At 44.7% G+C, this 27,173-nt stretch overlaps 2 protein-coding genes across 2 annotated transcripts in view; one reads left to right on the forward strand and one right to left on the reverse strand.

Moving 5' to 3' along the window:
- The window catches only part of LOC134980794 (uncharacterized), a 377,631-nt gene that overhangs the window by 323,724 nt on the left and 26,734 nt on the right, over positions 1-27,173 (forward strand). The window contains exons 43-46 of the mRNA XM_063947760.1: positions 3,833-3,870; positions 17,327-17,434; positions 17,767-17,862; positions 26,065-26,356. Of these exons, the coding sequence (XP_063803830.1) occupies positions 3,833-3,870; positions 17,327-17,434; positions 17,767-17,862; positions 26,065-26,356 (534 nt within the window). The remainder of the gene's footprint in view (positions 1-3,832; positions 3,871-17,326; positions 17,435-17,766; positions 17,863-26,064; positions 26,357-27,173) is intronic.
- LOC134980271 (NACHT, LRR and PYD domains-containing protein 12-like) lies at positions 239-26,491 on the reverse strand. The gene is made up of 11 exons (XM_063947016.1): positions 26,430-26,491; positions 25,067-25,113; positions 22,342-22,502; positions 21,566-21,743; positions 19,597-19,662; positions 16,115-17,813; positions 12,723-12,809; positions 5,442-5,612; positions 4,337-4,507; positions 1,555-1,719; positions 239-628 (listed from the first exon to the last, which is right to left on the reverse strand). Exons 2-11 carry the CDS (start codon positions 25,098-25,100, stop codon positions 535-537), a joined length of 2,826 nt encoding a protein of 941 aa, XP_063803086.1. The 5' UTR covers positions 25,101-25,113; positions 26,430-26,491; the 3' UTR covers positions 239-534.

The raw sequence follows: 27,173 nt of genomic DNA on the forward strand, positions 1-27,173 counted from the left end.
GGCAGAGCTTAGGAGAAGATGCTGGATGTAAATATCTTTCTTTTTCTTACTTTTTGTTTTCCTATAACCCTAAAGAAACACACAATTTCCTGTAGCCTGTGCGTCACACCTGCAGGACACCTGTGTGCTCTGTAACAGGGTCATCCTCTACTCATGGCGTTTCGTGCAGTCACAGACCTCTGTAGGGGACATTGGTAGGTTCAATCACTTTGGTCACTGAGGCCTCTGAGAAAACGTCTCACTTTCATCAGATGTTTATTTCGGGACACATTATTATACTGTAGCAGCAGGTCACTATGTTAGTTACAGCAATTTCATTGCATACAGATGTGTGCTCCTACACAGTCACTTCAGTCTCGCCATACAACCGCTCTCAGTGCATCTGGTCCCATGTGACTTGGCCTCGCCAATCATCTTTCGTGCTCAGAATGTGCATCTTATTCGCATACATAAAACAACTGCGAGCGACCAAAAAAAACGGTAACCGGAACGTGTCGTCCACTCTGCTGTTCTTCAGTCATGGTTCCTATATGTTCAGTAAATGTCAACCGATAGGCCCGGCTTGTGATCCTGCAGCTTTTCCAGCTTTTCCCTTATTTCCCAGGGCACAGTGTGATAACAATGGATGCTAGATGTGAGGGAACAGTCAGATGTGAGAGAACAGACATAGATACTGCAGGAAAAATCAATGAGCTCCAACTTCAGTGTAATCCCTTGCTTAGAATAGACTATATTTATATAACCCTACAGGTTAGAAAGGAAGGAATTCCCTGACATTTGTACAGTTGTCAGAAAAGTCCTCCGTCTGGGTATTGTGGGTATAGATACGTATTGTATTGTCCTTTGTAAATTATGCAGAGTGTTTAATCATTCAATGGTCATCCCGACTGTATCCCTCACTGGTTCGTGGGCCAATCAGAACCTTGGGGCAGAGCTTCATGAGTGCATTGGGGGCGGTGCTGGGCTCTGTGTCCCGGCACCAACTGGTTGGGGTTTTTTGTACCATCGATGGTGGGACACCACTGTTTCTTTGCCATCAATAATAGCAAAACTATCTAATATTGCAACCGTCAATGGTAGATGTCCAACCCTACAATAAGGGGTCAATTAAATTAGGAGCAAGGGGGCGAGTAGCCATTGCAAGAGCATAGAAACGGCAGCAGAACTCGCAAACCAATCTCGCCCCAGGATCATGGATTGCGGCATAATGGTATATAGCCGCAATTATGAGCACATAGTCACTCATAATTGAATTGAGCCCTAAGATGAGTAGCATTAACCCTGTCTGCAGCCACCACCGTTCCAGGGGCTGTTTCCACTTTGACAGTCCTTCGACCTAGGCTAGAACACCCTTTTTTTAAGGGATGGAGGAAGGGAGAAAGTTTAAACGGTACAGAGATGAGAATGGAACATGGTCTGAAGAATACACCTCAGGGCAGGACACGGGGGAAGCTGTGTGATCAGTGAGCCGGATAAGATCTAGGACTATATAACCCCTGCGTCAGACACCACATCACTTCTGCACAATCACTGGCCGGTCTTTGTGGTACCTACCTGATCTCTTTCAGGCTGGGTGACCTCAGTATTAGCTCCTCGATGTGACAGGCGTCAGCCTCTGAAAATCTATTACTACCCAGGTCTAGTTTCCTGAGCTTTGTGGGATTACTCAGTGATACTAGTAATGGAAACTGTTCATTTTCCCAAAAACACTCTCGGATCCTGCCGGAGAATAAGGAAATGTAGGTAAGATATAACACAATGACAAAGCTATCCCTCAACACGTACAAATAATATCACAAAAGAACTGGTACTAACAAGGGGTCCCCTGAAATGCAGTTGGCACCCTCAGTATCCTCCATAATCCCACCCCAACTTTGGAGTAAATTTACTAAAGCGTCTAAAATAGAGAATTGGTGATGTTGCCCATAGTAACGAATCAGGTCCTGTCTATAATTTTCTAAAATGCAATAGAGAAATGATATACAGCATATGATTGGTTGCTATGGGCAACATCACCAATTCTCTGTTTTAGAAGCTTTAGTAAATTGACTCTTTTGTTGGGAATGTGTATGCCGTGAGCAGAGTACTGTGCACACCAGTGGTTAGTATACAGGCATAGACCAGTCCAGTGACTCAACCAGGCTTTGTGGTTTATTGGCTCAAGTGAATGTACAGCTGTACTCACTGTTACACCTGTTGGATGAGTGGTGGAGTGGGGCCTGTAGCGGAGCAGGCCCTGTAGGCAGCTCACCAGTCAGTGACTGTCTTCTCAAAAGGTAGCAGTACAGCGGTTACAGCAGGATGAAGTCACAGGTCTCAGGAGGAAGACGTCCAACCTCCACCATGTCGCTCATACACAGTAACATGATAGCACCGTGCAGGTGCACATACACTATCAGCAAACATACTTAAGGAATGAAGTTCCCAGAGAGGAGCCATTTTGTTGGAGGCTGTGCAGTAGCACACTCTACTTTGGTCAATCCTTTGTATCTCAAGAGTTGGGGAACATGATGCACAGTGGCTAACATTGTACAGGGGGCCTGGGTAAGATTCTAACCAGGGCCTACACCATGCGGAATTTGCGTGTGCTTTGACTGGTTTCCTTCTAAGACCCTACATTAACTGCCTACTGACAAAAAAGATTTGTTGTCTTGTTTCAATTCAAATGATTGATATTAATAGTATTTAAGTGGATCAGAACACATATTGTGCACCAGACGCAGCCAAAATGTGCAGCAGCCGTTGGTAGATTGCGACCAACTTTATAACAGGTTACCTGTAATAAGTCTCTGACGGCTTGAGAGGCCTCAGAAGATCCGTTCCCAGTATTGCAAATGTCAGGAGTCTGTTGCACCGCAGTCCACTTGGATCCAGTCTGATCTGGAGAGTGGCGGTGTACAGCCAGCGGGAAGCAAGCGCCCGCCCAGCGTGTTTGAAGACTTGTCAGGTAAGTTCTGTTCTCTGGGGCTAGCTGCACAGGGGAGGAAGGGGGTGTGTGGATTCTGCATGGGCGGAGGGGGCTCTTCTGCTCCGGAGGAGGAGGGGTAGTCAGCCCCTCACACAAGCTATGGCTTTCCAGTTATTAGAATGATGTATGATAAAGAAGCTCCACCTTCCCATGCGATAGCTGCCTGCTGCGTGTGTTTTAGTTCCTCTCTGTATGGTTATTTAGATCAGTAATACACAGACTTCATTACAGGATGAAACTGTATATACGGGTCTTAATTTGAAGTTATTATTGTATTATTAACTGACTCTGGAATTAGCGCAGAGTGTACTTGAGAATGCGGACTCTCAGCCATACAGCCCTGTGTAACCTTTTACTAGTCTCTGTCTGTATTGGATGTATATGTCACCTGTACAGACTCGTATGTTCATACTGTATATTGGGCTGGATGTACTAAAGCACAAATGCATCGAAAACCCCGTTTCCAGGGGTTTTACCATATTTGCAAATGTACTAATCCCTGGACGCCAGGGCTCGGATGCAGAGGGCGTTATCCTGTAGAAGCCTATGGGCTTCTTTCTGCATTCCTAGCTGAGATGGATCCGATCAGGTCTCTTCCAGCATTGGCCACGGCCGCCACATCACTCTGTGCATGCGCTGATGGACTCTGGGGTAATAAACTTAGAAGTCCAGGAACTGGTGCTGGTCGCTCTTACCGGGAGAGCTGTCCTGTACGATACTAATCACATATGCGATTAGTATGGATGCGATGTGAGCGGAATGTACCACGCACGGTTTGTACATCCAGCCCGTTATATTATAGTTACTTCTATTGTTGGAAGTTCCCCATTTACTAATTTTCTCTTTCTGCATCCTGTCTTGAAGCGGCATTCTCTACCTGCCTCCCAGTCTCATGCAAGACAGTAAATGGCTGTCATCATGCTGATTGGGGGATGGCTGGAGCTATACACCAATCAGAATGCTGACAACTATTCACTACATTGAAGCATGTGGAGACACCGGGCGGGACTGCAGGAGGGGTAAGTTATGATTTTTATTTTTATCCCCGTGAATGGGTGGCTAGGGGCTTTAGTACATTGCTTTGCCCAGTGCCTACAATGCTGTTTAGATGGCTCTGCCTTAGGGGCTACTAGTATCAGTCCCAGCACCCTCCACTGCACGTGCATCAATCGGTGGATGCGCATAAGGACTCCTGGGTCCTAAACCTGGTCCTATCATCGCAAATAACAGCTCTTACGCGGAGAACTGAGCTTTGTGATTTTCTTCAAGCATACAGAGTTAGTAACGCTATTATGCTTGTGCTTAGCGGTGGGATGTCATGCATCCCACCCTATATATATCATAACTGCACAGTGTGGTTATACTCACATTAATTCCTCTATACAGCAGGACGGACTGGACAGTGCTGCTATTAAGTCGCTGAAGTGAGGCCCAGCCAAGTTATTATCGGATAAGTATAGCACCCGCAGAGACTGGTTATTAGTTATTGCAGACGCCAGCGGGGAGCAGGAACTGTCCGTCAAGCGACAACTGTTCAGGCTGGAGGTAAAAAAATCAGAATATGTATAAGCAGAACTGAATCATGTAAATCTCTTACATAGTAACGTCACAATGCTGAGGCCTTCAGCTATCAACAACCGTATGGAGATACGTTATAGAAGTTGAGGTAAATTGTTCTACATATGGAGGTAAAAAACGGCATATTGTGCTAAAAACTAATCTTGAACAATCCATATTACCCGCAAGCTTTGATGTAGGTAGAACGATAAAACAGTGACTTGCTTCTTCCATCCAAACCTACTGTATTATAAAATTATACAGCCCTGCATTGCGCGCATCTCCTCATTGTGGTCTGGGGCACAGTGGATTGCAAATTGGTGGTAATGGCACCTGCAGTGCATCCACGGGACTAAGGGGAAGGTGTATTAAGCCTGGAGAAGGGATAAAGAAGTGATAAAGCAGTGATAAGTGCAAGGTAATAACGCACCAGCCAAATCCGTAATGATTGGCTAGTGCGTTATCACCTTCCACTTATCACTGCTTTATCATTTCTCTATCCCTTCTCCAGGCTTATGATATATTTGCCCCATTATGTGGTTATACATTTGCAGCATTGTACAATCCATACAGCCGTGCCGCCTCATCTATATACTTGGATTCATAGCCGCCACCATTATCATGGTGCACTTGCGCCAGCCCTGTCCCTGGTGCATGGGATCTGTCTGATAACATCTTCCGGTACGCTCAACTCTGCATAGCACACAACTCCATCTACACGCTCCCAACACACGCTTGCTAATCTCTATGTACAAACACCTGTTGCCACCCAGGAATACCACATCTGCCGCAATAGATGTGTACAGCTTGTACTTACAAACGCTCTGCTCGGGAGTGTATTCAGAACAAAAACACTGAAAATCCATCCGCATAACTCATTTGCGTTCGGCTCTCCATTACTCCCTGTTATACTCACTGCAACTCCTCTATCCGACATGTTGGGCTGGACAGAGCAGTCATCAAGTCACTGAATTTAGGGCCTTCCAGTCTGTTATATGCCAGGTCCAGTGTTCTCAGCGACTGGTTATTACTTATTGCAGATCCCAGGTGTGAGCAGGAAATGTCGGTCAGTCCGGTCATTGTCAAACTACAGAATAAAAGCAGATTACGAATTGGGGGTAGGCCTAGTTTACAAACAAGTTGAAATGCAAATTTACAAAATACTATTATGTAATAAGCACATTTTATCTCCCACTTCTGGAAATAGAGAACCGGTACAGCCCTAAGACGTTACAGTTCCTGTATGGTATATGCATAACATTTAAGATAGCTGGTTTTTGTCCCAGTTCTCACTGTTGAAGGACATAATGGCCTGTCCAGTAGAATATGCTATCGGCTCAGCCGCTGTCTTGTGCATAGAGATGCCCCTGCTGTCATCTCACATCCGCCGCTCACGTATGAAAGCAGAAAATAAGAATTTACTTACCGATAATTCTATTTCTCGTAGTCCGTAGTGGATGCTGGGGACTCCGTAAGGACCATGGGGAATAGCGGCTCCGCAGGAGACTGGGCACAAAAGTAAAAGCTTTAGGACTACCTGGTGTGCACTGGCTCCTCCCCCTATGACCCTCCTCCAAGCCTCAGTTAGGATACTGTGCCCGGACGAGCGTACACAATAAGGAAGGATTTATGAATCCCGGGTAAGACTCATACCAGCCACACCAATCACATCGTATAACTTGTGATCTAAACCCAGTTAACAGCATGATAACAGAGGAGCCTCTAGAAAAGATGGCTCACTACAGCAATAACCCGATTTTTGGTAACAATAACTATGTACCAGTATTGCAGACAATCCGCACTTGGGATGGGCGCCCAGCATCCACTACGGACTACGAGAAATAGAATTATCGGTAAGTAAATTCTTATTTTCTCTGACGTCCTAGTGGATGCTGGGGACTCCGTAAGGACCATGGGGATTATACCAAAGCTCCCAAATGGGCGGGAGAGTGCGGATGACTCTGCAGCACCAAATGAGAGAACTCCAGGTCCTCCTCAGCCAGGGTATCAAATTTGTAGAATTTTACAACCGTAATTGCTCCTGACCAAGTAGCTGCTTGGCAAAGTTGTAAAGCCGAGACCCCTCGGGCAGCCGCCCAAGATGAGCCCACCTTCCTTGTGGAGTGGGCATTTACAGATTTTTGGCTGTGGCAGGCCTGCCACAGAATGTGCAAGCTGAATTGTATTACAAATCCAACGAGCAATAGTCTGCTTAGAAGCAGGAGCACCCAGCTTGTTGGGTGCATAAAGGATAAACAGCGAGTCAGATTTTCTGACTCCAGCCGTCCTGGAAACATATATTTTCAGGGCCCTGACTATGTCCAACAACTTGGAGTCCTCCAAGTCACTAGTAGCCGCAGGTACCACAATAGCTTGGTTCATATGAAACACTGAAACCACCTTAGGGAGAAAATGAGGACGAGTCCTCAATTCCACTCTGTCTGAATGGAAGATCAGATAAGGGCTTTTCCAGGAAAAAAACACCAATTTTTACACGCGCCTGGCCGAGGCCAGGGCCGACAGCATGACCACTTTCCATGTGAGATATTTTAACTCCACAGATTCAAGTGGTTCAAACCATTGTGACTTTAGGAACCCCAAAACTACATTGAGATCCCAATGGTGCCACTGGAGGCACAAAAAGGAGGCTGTATATGCAGTTCCCCTTTTACAAACGTCTGAACTTCAGGAACTGAAGCTAGTTCTTTCTGGAAGAAAATTGACAGGGCCGAAATTTGAACCTTAATGGACCCCAATCTTAGGCCCATAGACACTCCTGTTTGCAGGAAATGCAGGAATCGACCTAGTTGAAATTCCTCCATCGGGCCTTACTGGCCTCGTACCACGCAACATATTTTCGCCAAATGCGGTGATAATGTTTTGCGATTTCATCCTTCCTGGCTTTGATCAGGGTAGGGATGACTTCATCCGGAATGCCTTTTTCCTTCAGGATCCGGCGTTCAACCGCCCTGCCGTCAACGCAGCCGCGGTAAGTCTTGGAACAGACAGGGTCCTTGCTGGAGCAGGTCCCTTCTTAGATGTAGAGGCCACGGGTCCTCCGTGAGCATCTTTTGAAGTTCCGGGTACCAAGTCCATCTTGGCCCATCCGGAGCCACGAGTATATTTCTTACTCCCCTCTGTCTTATAATTCTCAGTACTTTTGATAAGAGATGAAGAGGAGGGAACACATACACTAACTGGTACACCCACGGTGTTACCAGAGCGTCCACAGCTATTGCCTGAGGGTCCCTTGACCTGTCGCAATACCTGTCCAATTTTATGTTTTGGCGGGACGCCATCATGTCCACCTTTGGTTTTTTCCCAACGGTTTACAATCATGTGGAAAACTTCTGCTGAGGAAGTCTGTTTCCCAGTTGTTCACTCCCGGAATGAACACTGCTGACAGTGTTATCACCTGATTTTCCGCCCAGCGAAAAATCCTTGCAGCTTCTGCCATTGCCCTCCTGCTTCTTGTGCCGCCCTGTCTGTTTACGCGACTGCTGTGATGTTGTCCGACTGGATCAACACCGGCTGACCTTGAAGCAGAGGTCTTGCTAAGCTTAGAGCATTGTAAATGGCCCTTAGCTCCAGGATATTTATGTGAAGTGATGTCTCCAGGCTTGACCATAAGCCCTGGAAATTCCTTCCCTGTGTGACTGCTCCCCAGCCTCGCAGGCTGACATCCGTGGTCACCAGGACCCAGTCCTGAATGCCGAATCTGCGGCCCTCTAGAAGATGAGCACTCTGCAACCACCACAGGAGAGACACCCTTGTCCTTGGTGACAGGGTTATCCGCTGATGCATCTGAAGATGCGACCCGGACCATTTGTCCCGCAGGTCCCACTGGAAAGTTCTTGCGTGGAATCTGCCGAATGGGATTGCTTCGAAGGAAGCCACCATTTTCTCCAGAGCCCTTGTGCATTGATGCACTGAGACTTGGCTCGGTTTTAGGAGGTTCCTGACTAGCTCGGATAACTCCCTGGCTTTCTCCTCCAGGAGAAGCACCTTTTTCTGGACTGTGTCCAGGATCATCCTTAGGAACAGAAGACGAGTCGTCGGAATCAGCTGCGATTTTGGAATATTGAGAATCCAATCGTGCTGCCGCAACACTACCTGAGATAGTGCTACACCAACCTCCAACTGTTCCCTGGATTTTACCCTTATCAGGAGATCGTCCAAGTAAGGGATAACTAAAACTCCCTTCCTTCGAAGGAGTATCATCATTTCGGCCATTACCTCGGTAAAGACCCGGGGTGCCGTGGACCATCCCTACGGCAGCATCTGAAACTGATAGTGACAGTTCTGTACCACAAACCTGAGGTACCCTTGGTGAGAAGGGTAATTTTGGACATGAAGGTAAGCATCATTGATGTCACGAGACATCATGTAGTCCCCTTCTTCCAGGTTCGCAATCACTGCTCTGAGTGACTCAATCTTGAAATTTGAACCTCCGTATGTAAGTGTTCAAGATTTTAGATTCAGAATCGGTCTCACCGAGCAGTCCGGCTTCGGTACCACAACAGTGTGGAATAATACCCCATTCCCTGTTGCAGGAGGGGTACCTTGATTGTCACCTGCTGGGAATACAGCTTGTGAATGGCTTCCAAAACTGCCTCCCTGTCAGAGGGAGACGTCGGTAAAGCCGACTTTAGGAAACGGCGAGGGGGAGACGTCTCGAATTCCAATTTGTACCCCTGAGATATTACCTGAAGGATCCAGGGGTCTACTTGCGAGTGAGCCCACTGCGCACTGAAATTCATTGAGAACGGGCCCCCACCGTGCCTGAGCTTGTAAAGCCCTAGCGTCATACTGAGGGCTTGGCAGAGGCGGGAGAGGGCTTCTGTTCCTGGGAACTGGCTGATCTCTGCAGCCTTTTTCCTCTCCCTCTGTCACGAGCAGAAATGAGGAAACCTTTGCCCGCTTGCCAACAAAGGACTGCGCCTGATAATACGGCGTCTTCTTATTTTGAGAGGCGACCTGGGGTACAAACATGGATTTCCCAGCTGTTGCCGTGGCCACCAGGTCTGAAAGACCGACCCCAAATGTCCCCTTTTTAAGGCAATACTTCCAAATGCCGTTTGGAATCCGCATCACCTGACCACTCTACTGGTAGAAATGGACAACGCACTTATACTTGATGCCAGTCGGCAAATATTCCGCTGTGCATCATGCATATATAGAAATGCATCTTTTAAATGCTCTATAGGCAATAATATACTGTCCTTATCTAGGATATCAATATTTTCAGTCAGGGAATCCGACCACGCCAACCCAGCACTGCACATCCAGGCTGAGGCGATTGCTGGTCGCAGTATAACACCAGTATGTGTGTAAATACATTTTAGGATACCCTCCTGCTTTCTATCAGCAGGATCCTTAAGGGCGGCCATGTCAGGAAGGGGTAGAGCCCTTATTCTTACAAGCGTGTGAGCGCCTTATCCCCCCTAGGGGGTGTTTCCCAACGCACCCTAACCTCTGGCGGGAAAGGATATACTGCCAATAACTTTTTTGAAATTATCAATTGTTATCGGGGGAAACCCACGCATCATCACACACCTCATTTAATTTCTCAGATTCAGGAAAACTACAGGTAGTTTTTCCTCACCGAACATAATACCCCTTTTTGGTGGTACTCGTTTTATCAGAAATGTGTAAAACATTTTCCATTGCCTCAATCATGTAACGTGTGGCCCTACTGGAAATCACGGTTGTCTCTTCACCGTCGACACAGGAGTCAGTATCCGTGTCGGCGTCTGTATCTGCCATCTGAGGTAACGGGCGCTTTAGAGCCCCTGACGGCCTATGAGACGTCTGGACAGGCACAAGCTGAGTAGCCGGCTGTCTCATGTCAACCACTGTCTTTTATACAGAGCTGACACTGTCACGTAATTTTCAACAGTACATCCACTCAGGTGTCGACCCCCTAGGGGGTGACATCACCATTTTAGACAATCTGCTCCGTCTCCACATCATTTTTCTCCTCATACATGTCGACACAAACGTACCGACACACAGCACACACACATGGAATGCTCTTATAGAGGACAGGACACCACTATCCCTTTGGGGAGACAGAGGGAGAGTTTGCCAGCACACACCAGAGCGCTATATATATACAGGGATAACCTTATATAAGTGTTTTTCCCCTTATAGCTGCTGTATGTTTTAATACTGTGCCTAATTAGTGCCCCCCTCTCTTTTTTTAACCCTTTCTGTAGTGTAGTGACTGCAGGGGAGAGCCAGGGAGCTTCCCTCCAACTGAGCTGTGAGGGAAAATGGCGCCAGTGTGCTGAGGAGATAGGCTCCGCCCCCTTTTCGGCGGCCTTATCTCCCGTTTTTCTGTGTATTCTGGCAGGGGTTAAATGCATCCATATAGCCCAGGAGCTATATGTGATGCATTTTTTGCCATCTAAGGTGTTTTTATTGCGTCTCAGGGCACCCCCCCCCAGCGCCCTGCACCCTCAGTGACCGGAGTGTGAAGTGTGCTGAGAGCAATGGCGCACAGCTGCGGTGCTGTGCGCTATCTTATTGAAGACAGGACGTCTTCTGCCGCCGATTTTCCGGACCTCTTCAGTCTTCTAGCTCTGTAAGGGGGCCGGCGGCGCGGCTCTGGGACCCATCCAGGCTGGGCCTGTGATCGTCCCTCTGGAGCTAATGTCCAGTAGCCAAGAAGCCTAATCCACTCTGCACGCAGGTGAGTTCGCTTCTTCTCCCCTTAGTCCCTCGATGCAGTGAGCCTGTTGCCAGCAGGACTCACTGAAAATAAAAAACCTAATTTAAACTTTTACTCTAAGCAGCTCAGGAGAGCCACCTAGTGTGCACCCTTCTCGTTCGGGCACAAAATCTTAACTAACTGAGGCTTGGAGGAGGGTCATAGGGGGAGGAGCCAGTGCACACCAGGAAGTCCTAAAGCTTTTACTTTTGTGCCCAGTCTCCTGCGGAGCCGCTATTCCCCATGGTCCTTACGGAGTCCCCAGCATCCACTAGGACGTCAGAGAAACATCAGTCACACATCGGACATCTGAGCACGTTAGTGGTATCTAAGGCTGGGTATCTCACTAAAGACACCTGGTTCATTCCCGTGGTGAAGGAATTTGCAGAGCACCACCTAAACATACCCTGAAAATGTCCCCGGCCTGCCTGCATTTTTCTAGCCACCCCCAGTTAACTGCCCCATTTGCTGACAGCCTATCACTCATTTTACAGATAAATCTTCTGTTCTACCACTGTTGCAAGCCCATCGCAGAACATGCCTAGTGCGACTCTGGCACATATGCAGCTTTAGGTAATGTTTGCTGGCAGTCCCGCCACCATTGTAAGGGGTTCAACCATAGTGGGGTACAACCATTATGGGACCCAGAAAAGAAGGGGTCATGGGGATGGTAGGTCACCTTCCCAAGGCCCACACTCTGATCTCAGAAAAACACAATGGGACCATGTCTGATCATGTGCTGGTCCAGAGTATATCGGGGCTCCATGGTCTGGAGAGGTCTACATTGTGCTCTTCTAAGAGCAGAGCGGGAACCCCTGATGTAAAAGATCCCCCAAATAGGTTAATGAGTCCCGGCGATTCCTATTTTGCTATACAACTGTGAATATAACATTGTAAGTATATGTAACTTATATATGTAAGTATATAATATGTGTCGGTTGCACTCCCTGAATGTGTACATCCAAGCAATGCAGCCTACACATTTAATTATTTAATACCAACTGTTGCAGCAAGTTCATCTCGACTGCAAAGCTGTGCTATAAATTTATCAATTCTATGTCATACAGCAGTGAGGTGAAATGCGTTGGTTATTATATTACCTCTCTTTACCCTCTCTACAAAACTTTCATATTCGGATACAAACTTATTGAAATTGTTTTATCTTATATATCTTAAATGTTTGGCAACAGCGCTCATTTTACAGTATTTACAGTATGAATAAACGCTGCACTTTAATATACTGCATTATGGACGTGTATATTTGTCTCCTGTTTAAGGGATTCCAAAATGGTTGAGACGTATGCAGGAACCAAAGACAACTCCAGGTACTCCTATATTTATTTTATACAACTGGCACTTGATCACTGTTATTAAGTGTAACTCATTTATTGCACTAGGAGGCCCTTTGTGTGTTGTCTTTATGTTAATTAGAGGCTTTCATAGCATAAACAAGGTAATACCCCCAGGTATAAAAAGACAACTTACGACAGAGTCTGGATCTTGCATTCAGGGTGAATTAGTGCAGAACAAATGGACCGAACGCCGTCATCTCGCAGATTATTGTTATAAAACCTGCAAAGAGAAAATGAGATGGGAATCATTTTGGGAAATTTATAGGCAAATAACAGAGAATAAATGCAGAAGTATTTTTTGTGGATTGATAATGGATTTATTTTTTAAATTTTTTCCAGTCAATATAAAGTTTGAAGTCCCAAACTTCTGCACAGCGCAATCAAGATTTTAGGACTGCTTCAATTTGAATGTGAGTTCAACTTCCACAGCTAAATTTGTGTTTACAAGTTAAAGTTCAAAGGTAACAGCTGAAACCAGAAGATATTAAAATAACCTATGATATGTTACTTGCATGATCTCAAATTTCAAAATTTTGTTTCATTTTAATTTTTTTATTTGAACTGCTAAAATGACAGCATTTCCGTTTGCAAAACACCATAGAATGTATCGATTTTATTTAAGCTCAAACATATTTGAACAAGAAGGTCAACACTTCCTCATTATGGGGGAAAAGTGCACGTTTCACCCACAATTGCGCGTTTCACCCACAATTCCACTGCAATATTTTTCTTCCATTATTCTTGTGACTCACAGTTTGGTGTAAGATATGTTCACCATTTTCCATTGGTAAATTGCAGAATTTTGAAACTTTTAAATCTTTTTGATTAATACAATCATTTCACAATGATATTTTTTTTTTCAATTTAGCTAGTAAATGGTTTCTTTCCTCGAGAAGAGGTTTCAGTCAGTTTGTTGAATTTCATATTTACATTCTTTACGACTGGTACATTTCTACGTATTTCCTATTCTTTTTCTTCCTTTATGACTAGCTAAACCTTTTATGTACATTTCCGGCAACAAAACCCTTATTGTGCACTTGTACAATGGATGTAGTTGAGTTATGATGCCATAATTATCTATTTTCTTGTTGATAGTAATTTGTTTGTTTTGTACTGCTTTTCTGCATAGCATAGGTTATGTCATATTTGTTATTTCTCATTACCAGCTTTAACATCATTTTATATCTGTGTTGAGTCATCATCAATGATCAGTTCCTGACTCTCATCATCAAATTGTCAACATCATCAGTTGCCCGTTGACAAGGGCCTTCATTCCGATTCTGTTGGATCTGCATTGTGATGCGCAACGTACCGATGTTCTGTACTATGTGCATGCGCAGGACCAGTTCAGGAATCTATTCACTAATAGATTAGTCATGTGTGCCAAATAGAGGATGTATGGTATTTGCCATAATCAATAGGCAGCAACAAGACTGAAACCATTGGCATTTTCCAATCTCCATGGACAACATTACACTCTTCTCTGTACACCTTCACTGTTTGGGTTTCAGACTCAGATCCCTTTTATTCTATTCCAACAAATGAGGTCAGTCCTTGCCTAAAACTTGTAGTTACTACTCACCAGGATCCGACCATTGCTCACTCGTGAAACTACAAAATCTCTTATCAATGCTCTCATTGTCTTCTGTCTCGGCTACTGCACTTTCCTCCTGTCTGGTCTTCTGACTCCCTGTGCCCACCTAAATCCATTCTCAAAGCTGTGGCAAGTAAAATTCCCATCTGCCTCGGTCTCCCAACTTGTCAGTGCCTTCACTGATTTCCTATTGACTATAGAATCCAAATTAAACTCCTCTACATCACCTATATTATGTCCAGCCCCTCCTCCCCATACATTCTCAAACGTCATCTCTTTCCACTCCTCTCCCCTATGCCAGTGTCTGGTGCCTGAACTCCCTACTGATAACCACATCACACTAGCGCCACCAAGACATCTCAAAGGCTGCTTCACAGCTATGGAACACACAGTACTCTCTCTACGTCACCCCTCCCAGCCTCAACCCTTCCCTTAGAATGTAAGTTCTCATGAACAGGGATCTCCTCTCTCTTTCCATAGTCACTCAACTATATATCCAGGAGAAAAATGTTTCTTTTGGGGTGGGTTCTACACCAATAACAGTCAATCCAATATTATGAAATTAATTTAGATGTATTACAAGTTCATGAAAGATACACAAATGATCTTAATATCCATTTGATACATTAAAGTACACAAAGTTGATTTTGTCAGGTAGAGGAGAGGCCTATAACTCTTACGCATTTCGTGGGTGCGCTGGCCACTTCCTCAGACTAGGTTATGCTGATATTTTTTAATTGGTAAAGCTCTGACGTCCTTGCTTAATAATATTGTAATCCCGGCACAATTGGAGCATATTAAATGCATCTCTCATATGAGAAGACCAGTATACATAAGATACATACTTTGCCTGGCAAACTGTGCCCTGCTCCAGCAAAACTTATTCATCTTTGTTTGGACAAAACTCCACCTTCTTTCTAGATCTGTGATGTGGGTCCATCTTGCTAAACCATTGGGAGATATGCTACGGTACAGTAACATTTTAATGACAATATTCCTCTATTTTTTGGTCTGTGCCATCTATATAGTCTAACCCAAGTTGTCTGTAGTATGAAAAACTTGTACCATGCATCAGGAAGATTGATCTGTATCTTAACCATATCATCAGGGGAGCAACCAGAACTTTGTGGGCCCCACAGCAATATATTGAAGCGGCCCCTGTCTCAGTGATTCTTGATAGACACCTCTCTGCAGCAGTTACTCATTTCATGCCCCATAGTAGTGCCCTAGTACATGTTATGAACCATCGTAGTTCCCTGGTTTACATGATGTCACATTGCAGGGTTGCCAGTACACATTATGCCATACAGTATCCCAAATTCACACTATGACATACAGTGTCCCCAGTTCATATTATGCCACATTACAGTGTCCTCTGTTCATACTGTGCTACAATAGAGTGCCCTCCATGTTACAGTGCCCCAGGTCATATTATGCCACACTATAGTACGTCCATTTCATATTGTGCCACATTACAGTGCCCCAGTTCTTATTGTGTAACATGACAGTGCCCTCAGCATTACAATGAGCAGATCAGGTTATGACACATTACAGTGCCCTTCAGTTCATATTGTGCCACATTACAGGGACCCCATTACTATTATAACATCCACTAAACACCTATCACTGAAAATGTAATGTCACACAGTGCAGGCTGGATCAGACCCAATTGCATAGTAGGCAAATGTGGGAAATTAGTACGCAACTTTATAACCTGGGTCCAGGCCCCCTATAGCCTCTGGGCCCCATAGCAGTGGCACCCCTTGCACCCACTATAGTTAAGCCTATGCATGTCATCTAATACTACGCACAAGCAAATAATCAGACCAATAATGATGAAAATAATACACGAAATGCGCAAGAACTCATATACTGTAGTAGGTTATATTTTAAAAATAGGAGACACATAGACAAGTATGCTCAATTTTTACCTTAAACTCTTTACAGTACGTAGAGCCGGTGCAAGTCTCTCCAAGGACTCACTGTGAATGTTACACTGATCTAGACGCAGTTCTGCTGTTTCTCTGCAGGATTCGAGGATAAAGGACAGCAACGTGCAATCCAGAGGTGTCAGGTGGATTTGGGAAAATTCTAAACTTTTGAATGATCCAAAATATTCTAAAACAAAATCCTTATTCTGGGTCTCAAAGAGATAGAAGAACACACTGAGAAACTTTCTCTTGTCATCTTCCCAATCTTGGATGTCCGCAATGGGGTTTTGTAGAAACGTGATGACCTCTTTGGCAGTGTGAGAAGATAGTTCTCCCAAATAAGGCTTTAATATGGACCTAGTGTTGCTGTCTGAGAGACCGCAGAGGAAACAAAGGAATATTTCACCCCGGCTGTCATTATGTGATTTGGCTTCTTCAAGGGACTTTTGTAACGTCTCAGGACATTCGTTAATATAATGGACCAAGGCAGCAAAAAAATCCTGAAGAGTGGCATGTATAAAGGAAAAGATTGTGTTAGGAGGATGATCTGATTTCTTCATGAAACTGGAAAAGATCTGTGAGGATGGATCCACATTAAATGACGCCAGATCTTGTTCATTAAATGCAACAATGTGATTCATTACTCCATGTTCTGCCATCCGTCCAAAAGATGTTAGCAGTTCCCGAGCCCGCTCCCTCACCTGGCTGTGATTGGTCAGGATGTTGGCAACAAAAGTCACAAAGAGTTGTGTCAACGTTTTGGGCAACGGTGACGTTGCCTGATCATGGATTGTTGGGTGGTCTTTGAAGCATGATGAGAATACTGTACACACCATCTCGCAGAAAGATGGGATATAACAGAAGTTGTATAGTGTCCCATTATCCCGCATATAATGAAAACATTTCTCTGACAATTCCTTGTTCCTGAAAAACTGCTCGCAGTACATCTGTCTTTCCCTGGGGATCAACCCCATAATCTCAGTTACCCGCTTGAAAAACCTGGTGCCAACTGATGATAGCTTTGTTGTCCGACTAGTGATTAGTATGGAGCATCCCTTGAGAAGAGACTGTTTTACCAAGCTAACCACAATCACACCGAGATTTTCTTTCTGCTTTATATCGCGGCACAATTTATTTAATCTGAAATCCATTTGGTGAACACTTTCATCTAAGCCATCAAATATAAAGAGCATTTTCTCTGGATCCTGTAAGATGTCCTGGAGGTGGTTCTGCAGGTGGGGACATTCCTGAAGGATCATCTCCTCCAAGCTGACCTCATCCAGCCGGTTGAGTTCCTGGAATTTGAAAAAGAAGACAAAGGCAAATCTCTGATAGAGCTTTCCATGCACCCAGTCATAGACAAACCTCTGCATCAGTGTGGTCTTCCCTACACCCGGTGCTCCGCTCACTACTACTGAACGCGGTGTAGATTTATATCGAGTTGACCAGCGGAACAGTCTGCCATGGGGAATACATTCTAGCTTACTCTGTTCAATTTGAAAAAATTCCTCATGTTTCCTCCCACTCTCTATGAGCCAATGCTGAGACCACTTATGAGGGCGGCGAATTGAGACAACGATCAGATCCTTATGTTCAGGAATGTACAAACGTTCATTTTCATGTATAGATCCTGGTGATCTATTTTTGTCTAGATTCTGAGCTCTCTCCAGAAGATGTTGCTTGTGAAGTCCCTGCAGATCTGCCGAATAAACAAAAACAAAAATATAATGGTTTCAAAACAGGACGCGGTATGTGGTGAAAACTATTTGTTTTCAACTTTTTTCTTTTTTCCAATATTAAGTTTTGTAAACATCATAACCATATCTCACTATATACAGTTGCCTCCTGGGCAAACTGAATCACGTTAGCAGTCCTTTAAAGTTCTTCCCTGCTGAAAATATGTGAATAACTATCTCCATTACCCAAATGTAATAATATGGCAATCCCTTAAATGAATGGTTAATCAAATGGGTACTCTGAACATGAAACTCGTCAGTTCCGAAACAGAATCCCACTCGCACACATACTCTTGACCTATTTGTGGCTCATCAGTTTAGGGAATAGGTCTATGACATTCTATAAGGAACCTGAGAAAATCAGTCAGGCTAGTGTGTTCTGAATACATCTACCCATTACAAGAGATGTCAATGCCTGCTGAATGCACCTAGCAGGGAAAAATAAGAGTTTGGTTACCGTCCATGTTTATGTGAGATTCAAGAGTGACATTAAGTGGCACATTTACTAAGCAGTGATAAAAGCGGAGAAGTGAGCCAGTGGAGAAGTTGCCCATGGCAACCAATCAGCACTGAAGTAACATCTATAATTTGCATACTATAAAATTTTACACAGCTGCTGATTGATATTTAACACATTTAAGCCCTAACCCTAACCTCAGCCTGACCCTAACCGTATCCTAACCATAACCACAGTTTAACCCTAATTGTGACCCTAACCGTAACCATGATCCTAACCGGAGCCTAACCTTAACCACAGCCTAACCCTAACCGTAACAAAAGCCTAACCCTAACCATAACCTAACGCTAACCATAATCTATCCATAACCGTGACCCTAATCAGAACCTAACCATAACCTAACCCTAACCGTAACCTTAACCGCAGCCTAATCGTGACCCTAACCACAGCCTAACCCTAACTGTGACCATAATCGTAGCCTAACGCTAACATTAACATTGTGCCTGTCGACGTACATTATGGTTTTTTTATACATATTGATTTATACATTATACATTTTGACCGTGTGCCATTTTATATGTTCAGTCTATGGACCTGTTTCACCTTTTAAAGTGTCTTTATATAGGAAAACTGATATGGCCACATTTGTACTAGAATAAAAAAAATATTAAAACATACAAATGTGATAAAGGAATATTTTAGGAGATTACAAGTGGAATAATATGGTCAATATTGAGGTTACTTCCCTTATATGACAGTCTACTATTTGCCCAGATACTGCTATTAAACCTGCTTATGAGGCATTATCAACACATTCTACGATTTATAGAGCAAATTGTATATTATGGCGCAATGTGTATGAAATGCAGGGAGGCAATAAATGAATCTGCTCTAATTTTCCAGACTGCACACATTTTTTTAAATAAAAATAAGCCCCGATATGTTCAAGTATTTCTGGTTATATATTTTTGTAAGAAATTTGCTGTGCATTTGTATTTAGTATAATATAAATCCTTCCGGACAGGGCATACACAAGGAGGGACACCGTGCACGTACACACCTCCCATCTGATTCAACTTCAGTTTGAAGGCTGTAGGTGGGTGGCTACTAGGAACCATGTGGAATAAGGGGCAGCGTAACACTGTTCAATGCAGTGCACCCCGCAGAATAATGCAGATAGGCCCCATCATGGTATGGCCACACCTCCTGTCCCCATTCATTTGGTTACCTAATCAAGCTGCCAGCTAGTCTGTTCCAGCATCATCTATATGATTTACTATCGTATTTACCTTTCAGCTCTGGCGTTAATGAGTGGCCATGTCCATCCAATAGAATCTGCTGCATCAACGTGTCACCTACATGAGGAAATCCCCGGATGAGATAATCGGTTACATAACCAGCACCCTACACCACATCATCACCTCATTATCTATCCAACCTCTCTGTCTTATGCATGACTGTGCAAACAATTACACTGAAACGCGTTATAAAAGTAACACATGAGGAGCATCAACCTAAAGGCTACAATGAGTCCAAAAAATAATAGAATTACTTGTTGATGAAGAGAACAATAATTCCAGCTGCATTGTTCCATAGTTTGAATGCCAACGCTACATAGTTGACTTAAATGTGAAATACAAAAAACAAAGGGATGGTTGCAAGGTAGGACATCAATAAAGCTCAGAGTAGATTGTATGAATGGTAGACTAATTTATTACTATAAATTAATCAATCAATGCACTTAAAGTTGCTGTTGCTCAAATGTGGGGGGGGGGACGAGGTTTCATGATTTCATTGCCCATGGAAATGCAACGTTACGGAAGAAACAATGGAAAAAAGCCAAGGTGAAATGGATCCGGAGTTCATTATTAGAAAAAGTCATGGGAACACCGTGGTGAAGTACGTTAGTAGTCACCCACCTCTACAGACTGTCTACCTACCTACCATAAGTCCTCCAAGAGCAGCATCTTAAATTGAACTTTCTTCTCACCTTCCATGAGGATTCTAATGGAGACACTACAAATGCATATATGTGCAAGGGACTCAGTCCGGATCCATTTGGATCCACTTGGATTTATTCCTTCTGTTGAATAATCATTTGGAGACTGATGATATCAATTTAAGACCTTTGCAAACACCTAACTCCATTCTGACATACCTATACCAAGAATGATCGTCTGGTCGTATATAAATTATTCAAGAGGCTATCTGGTTCTTTATTCATATTATAAATGTCTGACAGTCCACAATTCTACAGAGAACACACATTAGGCTTATTCAACTACATGTATCCAATTACACATTATTGTGGATACCAGTTGAATTATTACTAATAGCACTGTGTTACGTTCTTTATTGGTTCACCTATTTGAGTTTTGGGGGCTGACAACTCCCCATTTCTACAGCTGATATTGAGCTTCTCAGGTAGTGTCACGCGGGGGATCTTGCCAACCATTTAACTACTCTAGGCAAGGTCCATCTTGAATTTCACCTTTGGCACTCTGTGTATCTTCACTTTCTTCTTCTATTGACCAAAGTAGCTCCTAGGTGTCTACACTCTTAGGTCAAAACCATTTAGTTTTTTCTGGTGCATGAGTATGGAACCCAGAGAAGATCCCCTTTCCTGCTTGGGCTCAGCTGAGGATACCTTATTGTCCTGTCCTCTGCATACTTTGAAAGATACCTAGAATTCTATATGAAAAACACGGATGGTGGAGGAAGGGGGTTGTGTAGACACCAGTAACTGAATGAAAGTCATCAAAGTTTTATTTATAAGCAAAAAAAAGTGAGCGTGTCTGTTTGCCCTTTATGCACGCCCAGGGTTTGGAATGGAATGCCATGACTGTCTGCCACGCCCCTGTTTTCTGTCACTGAGGGGGCATGCCCAGCGCTGTGTGAGCTGCTGGCATGCCCCCTCTTCCACTGTCTCCTGTGAATAGATGCTGTGTGCATGCGCACAGCGTCTATTTACCGCTGCTCTGCTAAGCAGAGCAGTGACTACAGGAGCCTCCCCACTGCGGGACACTGCGGCCCGCGGGTTGGACAGTCCCAAAAAAACGGGACTGTCCCAGCGAAAATCGGGACAGCTGGGAGGTATGATTAAATAGAGTGCATTATTATCGTTTCAGGGTTCAGTCTTCGACCCAGGCAATACTGGGTATCCCAGCTAGTATATAATGTAATAGGTTATAATGCTAATAGAAATAGCCACTAACACAGCAAATAACATTATGGTATAAACACTGATTCAGTGATTACCTGTCTTATCAATTTCATTCACTAGCGCAGACAAAGTAGGACAACTGTGATCAATCGCTAGATCGTAGAGACATTCCCAGAATCCAATCACGGCTTCTCTTCCTCTCTCCAACACGTCTTGTACCAACTTCTCAGAAAACTCGAAGTGCTTGCCATGTTTTTCCGTTTCTACATATTGCTGGAACACAGTTATACCGACTTCAGACAGATGTACGTAATAAATGCCAAATGCCAGGAACATTGGGGCAGATGCACTTATCACTGGTTTATCACTTCCTTATGCCTTCTCCAGGTTAATACAAGGTGATAAACGTACCAGCCAATCAGCCCCAATATGCAAATAGACAGTTATGAGCTGATTGGCTGGTGCGTTATCACCTTGCACATATCACTGGTTTATCACTTCCTTATGCAGTCTCCAGGTTACTACATCTGCCCCTCTGTACCAATTAGCAATAGCACCTTCTGCCAGCGGCTATGCATGAGGGAGAATCTGTCTCCTTAAATGTGTAGCATAGGTTGGTATGTAAGTAAAAGGGAATATGGAAATAAAGGTGGTTTGGAAGTGAAAGGGGGAATGAAAGTTTAACATTGGGTATGAAAATTACACATTTACATGTACACATTTCCTGATGGACCCATATTGTGTCTTTGAGATTTCGGAACCAAGGGTCATAAACTTCTTCTCAACAACTTTATGTCCTGGGTTCCGATTTTATCCGTTATCAAATGTGAGTTTAGCTGCACTATAAGAAACTACAGCTTTCTCCTCCTACCTCTTCATCGAGCACATTCCGAGAGGCCAACTCCCTCAGCAGGATCTCAGTGCCCATGGTCTCCACAATGTAAATCATCTCCCTTCTGTAATACTCGTATATGATTCTCAGCTCCTGCATTCCGTAGCCAGATATCTGCTGATGGAATTTCGCAATGCCATCTAGGAAACAAAAAAGGACAAGCATAGATCCTATTTTTGTGATGATCTGAATCTATGTCAGACTGGGGGTATGAAGGGCCCACCAGGGGGGGACGCTGTTATAGGGGCCCATTCTTAAGGGTGTGGCCAGGCTCCACTGGGGTGTGGCCAGCCACCACAGAGGTTTGGCTAATTATTACAGAGTACATGTTTTGTTCCCCTTGATAAATATATAGTAAACCGTATTCTTGTGAAGTATAATGTAACATAAGTATAATGTATAATTCAAGTGCACTAGGGTAAAGTCTGGAACCTGATCCCTAGAGGAGGGGAATGGCCCACAGGCAATGGGGCCTACCGGTGGTTTTCCCTGTTCCCCTGTGGGCCAGTCCGACCCGGATCTCAATTGGTTCTACATAGTCCATGTGAGCTCCCATTGATGGTGTGAAACAAGTCAAACTAGATTGCTTAGATTTTAAGCACGGCTCTGTCGGGTATATGCCCCCCAGCGATAGAAATGTTCGGGGCTGCGCATCGCTATCGCTGGGGGGGTTGCACACGACACAGCCGTGCTTAAAATCTAAGCAATCTAGTTTGACTAGTTTCACACCATCAATGGGAGCTCACATGGACTATGTAGAACCAATTCAGATCCGGCTCAGACTAGCCCACAGGGGAACAGGGAAAACCACTGATAAAGGCGCGAACATCGCTTTCGCCAGTGCTAGATTGAGCCTGCGCTGTGTGAGGTGAGCGGCCCCCCGTCATCACCCCCCCTCGCTCAGCACATTGCGCTGTCCTGAGCGGGTTTGAGATTAGCCTCCCTCTTCTCTCTCCCCCCCCCCCCCTCCCCCATTAACAACCGAGGGGGCTATCAGTGCCCCCCCCCCCCCCCCCCGCAGTGGAAACAAGACAATTAATCATATGCGTCCTACGCTCACAAGAGCAATATAACAGGCACAAATCCCGGTTGAATGGAAATATAACCAAAGACGCTGCTTGTACAAACCTGGAGCAAATGGGATATTGAAATACCAGAAATGATCACGTTTTATAAACGGACACAATTGTAACAACAGACAAGTTTCTTTATTCCTTTGTCTGCTATAATAAAACATTATAGATCCACCTCCCAGAATAGGTAAATCCAGTTGATTATTTGTATATCTGAAGGTACATTTTAAAGCTGCTAGATAAGATGTGAAAATGTCTGCTCTATATACAGATGGATCCACGTTTATCTTGGCCTTTAATATGATTAAGTGAGTCAGGTCAATCAGACTTAATCCCCTGCTGTAATAATTTAATCCCCTGCTGTATTGTTCTCTATATTGTATTGTATTGCATCTGAGAACAATAGATGAGAGGTTTATGCTAATAATCCATGGTGTGCCCAGGTGCAGCAGAGAAGCCAAGATAAATGTGGACCCATCTGTGTACGGTAGGGGTCGGATATGCATGATCGGCGGTTAGCATACCTCCGCCAGGATCCCCACAGTGGAATGCCGGCAGGGGTGGGGTGGCGAGCACAACAAGCTCCTTGCGGGCTCGCTGCGTTCGCCACGATGCGGGTTCAGTGGTGAGCTGCGCTCGCCGCAGGTTCTATTCCCAGTCTATGGGTGTGGTGGACACCCACGAGTGGGATTAGCCCCTGTTGGTCGGCATGCCGACTATTGGAATTCTGATGGTGCGGGATGTAGGGGGAGGTCATGTGACTGGCGCTCTCCTGGCCACTGGTCACATAACTACATCCCATATGGTAAATATATGATGATTTTGAAGATGTTGTAATTCTATGTGACCGGTCAATATACTTTTATTAAATATGTATTTCCATCATAACGGTGTGATCATTTCTGCCATACTGGTTTCCCATGTCATATATTGTTTAGCGCAGAGGCAATTTGCTGTTTAATAGTACTTTATCTCTCTCCACTTTATCTCTCTACAACGCTTGATAGATCTACCACTCACACCATTTTCAGATCGCTAATGCCGTGTCCCACCCAGGAATTGGAAAGGGCAACCTGGCATTGGACCCTGAAAACTGGCTTCCCGATCCGGCATACTGCTGGGTCAGGTAGGCGATAGGGGGCAGGGACCGCAACATCATCTGGGGGCGGATGCGGCGCCGGGAGATGAGATCATCTCCACGCCGCCTCTCCCTATGCTGTGAACGGGTCCCAGGTCGCATCGACCCGTCAACCCGTTCACACTGCCCCTGACCCAGTACTTACCCAGGAATTACCCTTCTTTATTCCCGGGTTGAATTACCGGGTCAGGCGACCTGGGAATTCAGGACTGACCCTTCCACACGGCACAGTGACCCGCGTCGACCCGGCAATATACCGGGGTCATACCGGATTAATTGTGCGATGTGAAAGGTGTATTAGTGTTAATATCTGCATTATTAATACGACTTATTATATAGCAGAAGTAAAGTCTTGTTAACAATGCTAATATATATATATATATATATATATATATATATATATAAAGACCTTTGACTGCAATAAATATGTAAGTTCTACAAGACAAATGTTTCACTTAATGAACATAATGAAAATAATCACAATACAGCTCACCTTGAATATAACACCTGGTAGTGGACTGACCCATTTTCTGTTTCAACCTTTAGACACAAAGAAACACATAAATGATAAAGGAAACGTATAGTACTAAAACAACCCCGGGAAATTGGGTCCTGTCTGCCAGTATGAGGAAAGTAAAGTCCCAATATTCCCTGCGGGTGCGATTCATTATATGATATGGGCCTGTATCACACGTGGACACGCCCATTCATTATTAGGGGCCCGATGGGGGCCACATAGTATTCAACAAACTCCAAAAACTCATCTAGGATCAGCTCCTTTATTCCTGGCTGAGCGTTACTCTCACCGCGCCCTTTTCAATTGCTCCTCAACTGTTCTTTATTGCTCCCTTGTGTACACTCTGCCTATCACATGACCTTCGCTCCCTGTATCAGCTAGTGTGTGCTGACGTGTCATCGGCCATTCTTGTTATCTGATTCAGGGGGACATTTACTAAGCAGTGATAAGAGCGGAGAAGGGAGCCAGTGGAGAAGTTGCCCATGACAACCAATCAGCACTGAAGTAACATCTATAATTTGCATACTATAAAATGATACAGAGCTGCTGATTGGTTGATGAGGCAACTTCTCCACTGGCTCACTTCTCCGCTTTTATCACTGCTTAGTAAATGTACCCCTCAGAATCCAATGTGAGCTGCGTAACAAATATACTGTGTGCTGCTAGTGATGTAGCCACCGCCACCTTTGCCGCCATGCGTACCCACGGGCATACGTATCGTGGCATGATGGATGGCGAGCCCAGCTGCAACTATTCGCATCCAGCAATCGCTACATGTATCCTTAAGGGCGTGCTTGTGTGTATGCATGTGCGTGACCTGGTTGTGCCAGCTATGCCACAATGCGTACGCATCTTGGCAAAGCTGAGCGTGGCTGCATCTGTACTTTTATGATGTCCCACTGAAATGGTGGTTTTGCCCATTTGCTAAAAAAAATCCTGCTGCGATCAACTTGGAATTACCCCCGTGGTTCTAGTTACGCCCCTGGTAGTACCATCAATAGCTAATGAGATTGTGGGAGATAAGGTTGTGCGGGAGGGAAGGAAGATGATCAGCTCAGTCATATTAGACACGTTAAGTGTAAGAAAGCGCTGGGACATCCAGGAAGAGATAGCAGAGAGACAGATACAAGTGAGGAAAGATGGTGTAGTAGAGTGTAAGCTCTCATGGACAGAAGCCGCTCTGTCTTCTGATCTCCCGGTATTTGCTCATTATCAGTGTCCCTTCTTCATACAGACTATAGACATATTGGAGGTGAGAATAAAGAGGTGAGAACAGCAGGGACTCCACCTCCTTACATTGTACATATTACAGTGTGTACAGCACCTGTCAGTGCCTTACCTGAGCGTTCCGATCCCCAGTGCCGGGAGATCCGGAAGCTGGAGCAGTGTTACTCACAGACAGTCGGGGAGGGGGGAGGGGGTGTGACGCAGGGTAATACAGTACATAATGATTTATTCTCTTTCTCTCTCTTCCTCCTCATACACCTTCCCCAGAGATCCCTGTGTAAACTACACATTAAACAGATCTTTAAAGGTCAACTATTATCAGTCGACATGGCAAAGGTCAACATGATGAAAACGCTGACATGTGAAAGGTTGACAGGGTCAAAAGGTCAACATTGATACACGTCGACATGCCAAATGGTCGACACAACATATTTTGTGTGTGTGTGCCATTTTCACTATCACAGCACATGGAACCCCAATTAGTGTACCACACCCCCTCGTATGTCTCACTGCGCTCGCCATGCTGCGGGTCAGGTGCCTCGCACCGCTGCCGCACAGGTTGCTATTCCCAATCGCAGTCCAAGCAAATGTGTTTATAGATATATTTTATTTCTATGCTACTCGTACCCAACTGTGAATGAATCATTGCTTATTGGTTAAAAGAAAGAGGATTTGGGGGCGTGGAGACGCAGTCGCGCTTTTCTCTATAAATTGCCCACATTACCAGCATTGTAGAGCTGGGGGCAGGACTTCAAAGACGCGATTCAGAGCAAATCGTGTCATCGCCCCATGCACTTTTTGTCTATGAGCGGGGGTACGGGCAGGGGTGACCGCGATGCAGGAGATTTGCCCACTT

Source organism: Pseudophryne corroboree, chromosome 12 (genome assembly GCF_028390025.1).
Source record: "Pseudophryne corroboree isolate aPseCor3 chromosome 12, aPseCor3.hap2, whole genome shotgun sequence".
NCBI lineage: Eukaryota > Metazoa > Chordata > Amphibia > Anura > Myobatrachidae > Pseudophryne > Pseudophryne corroboree.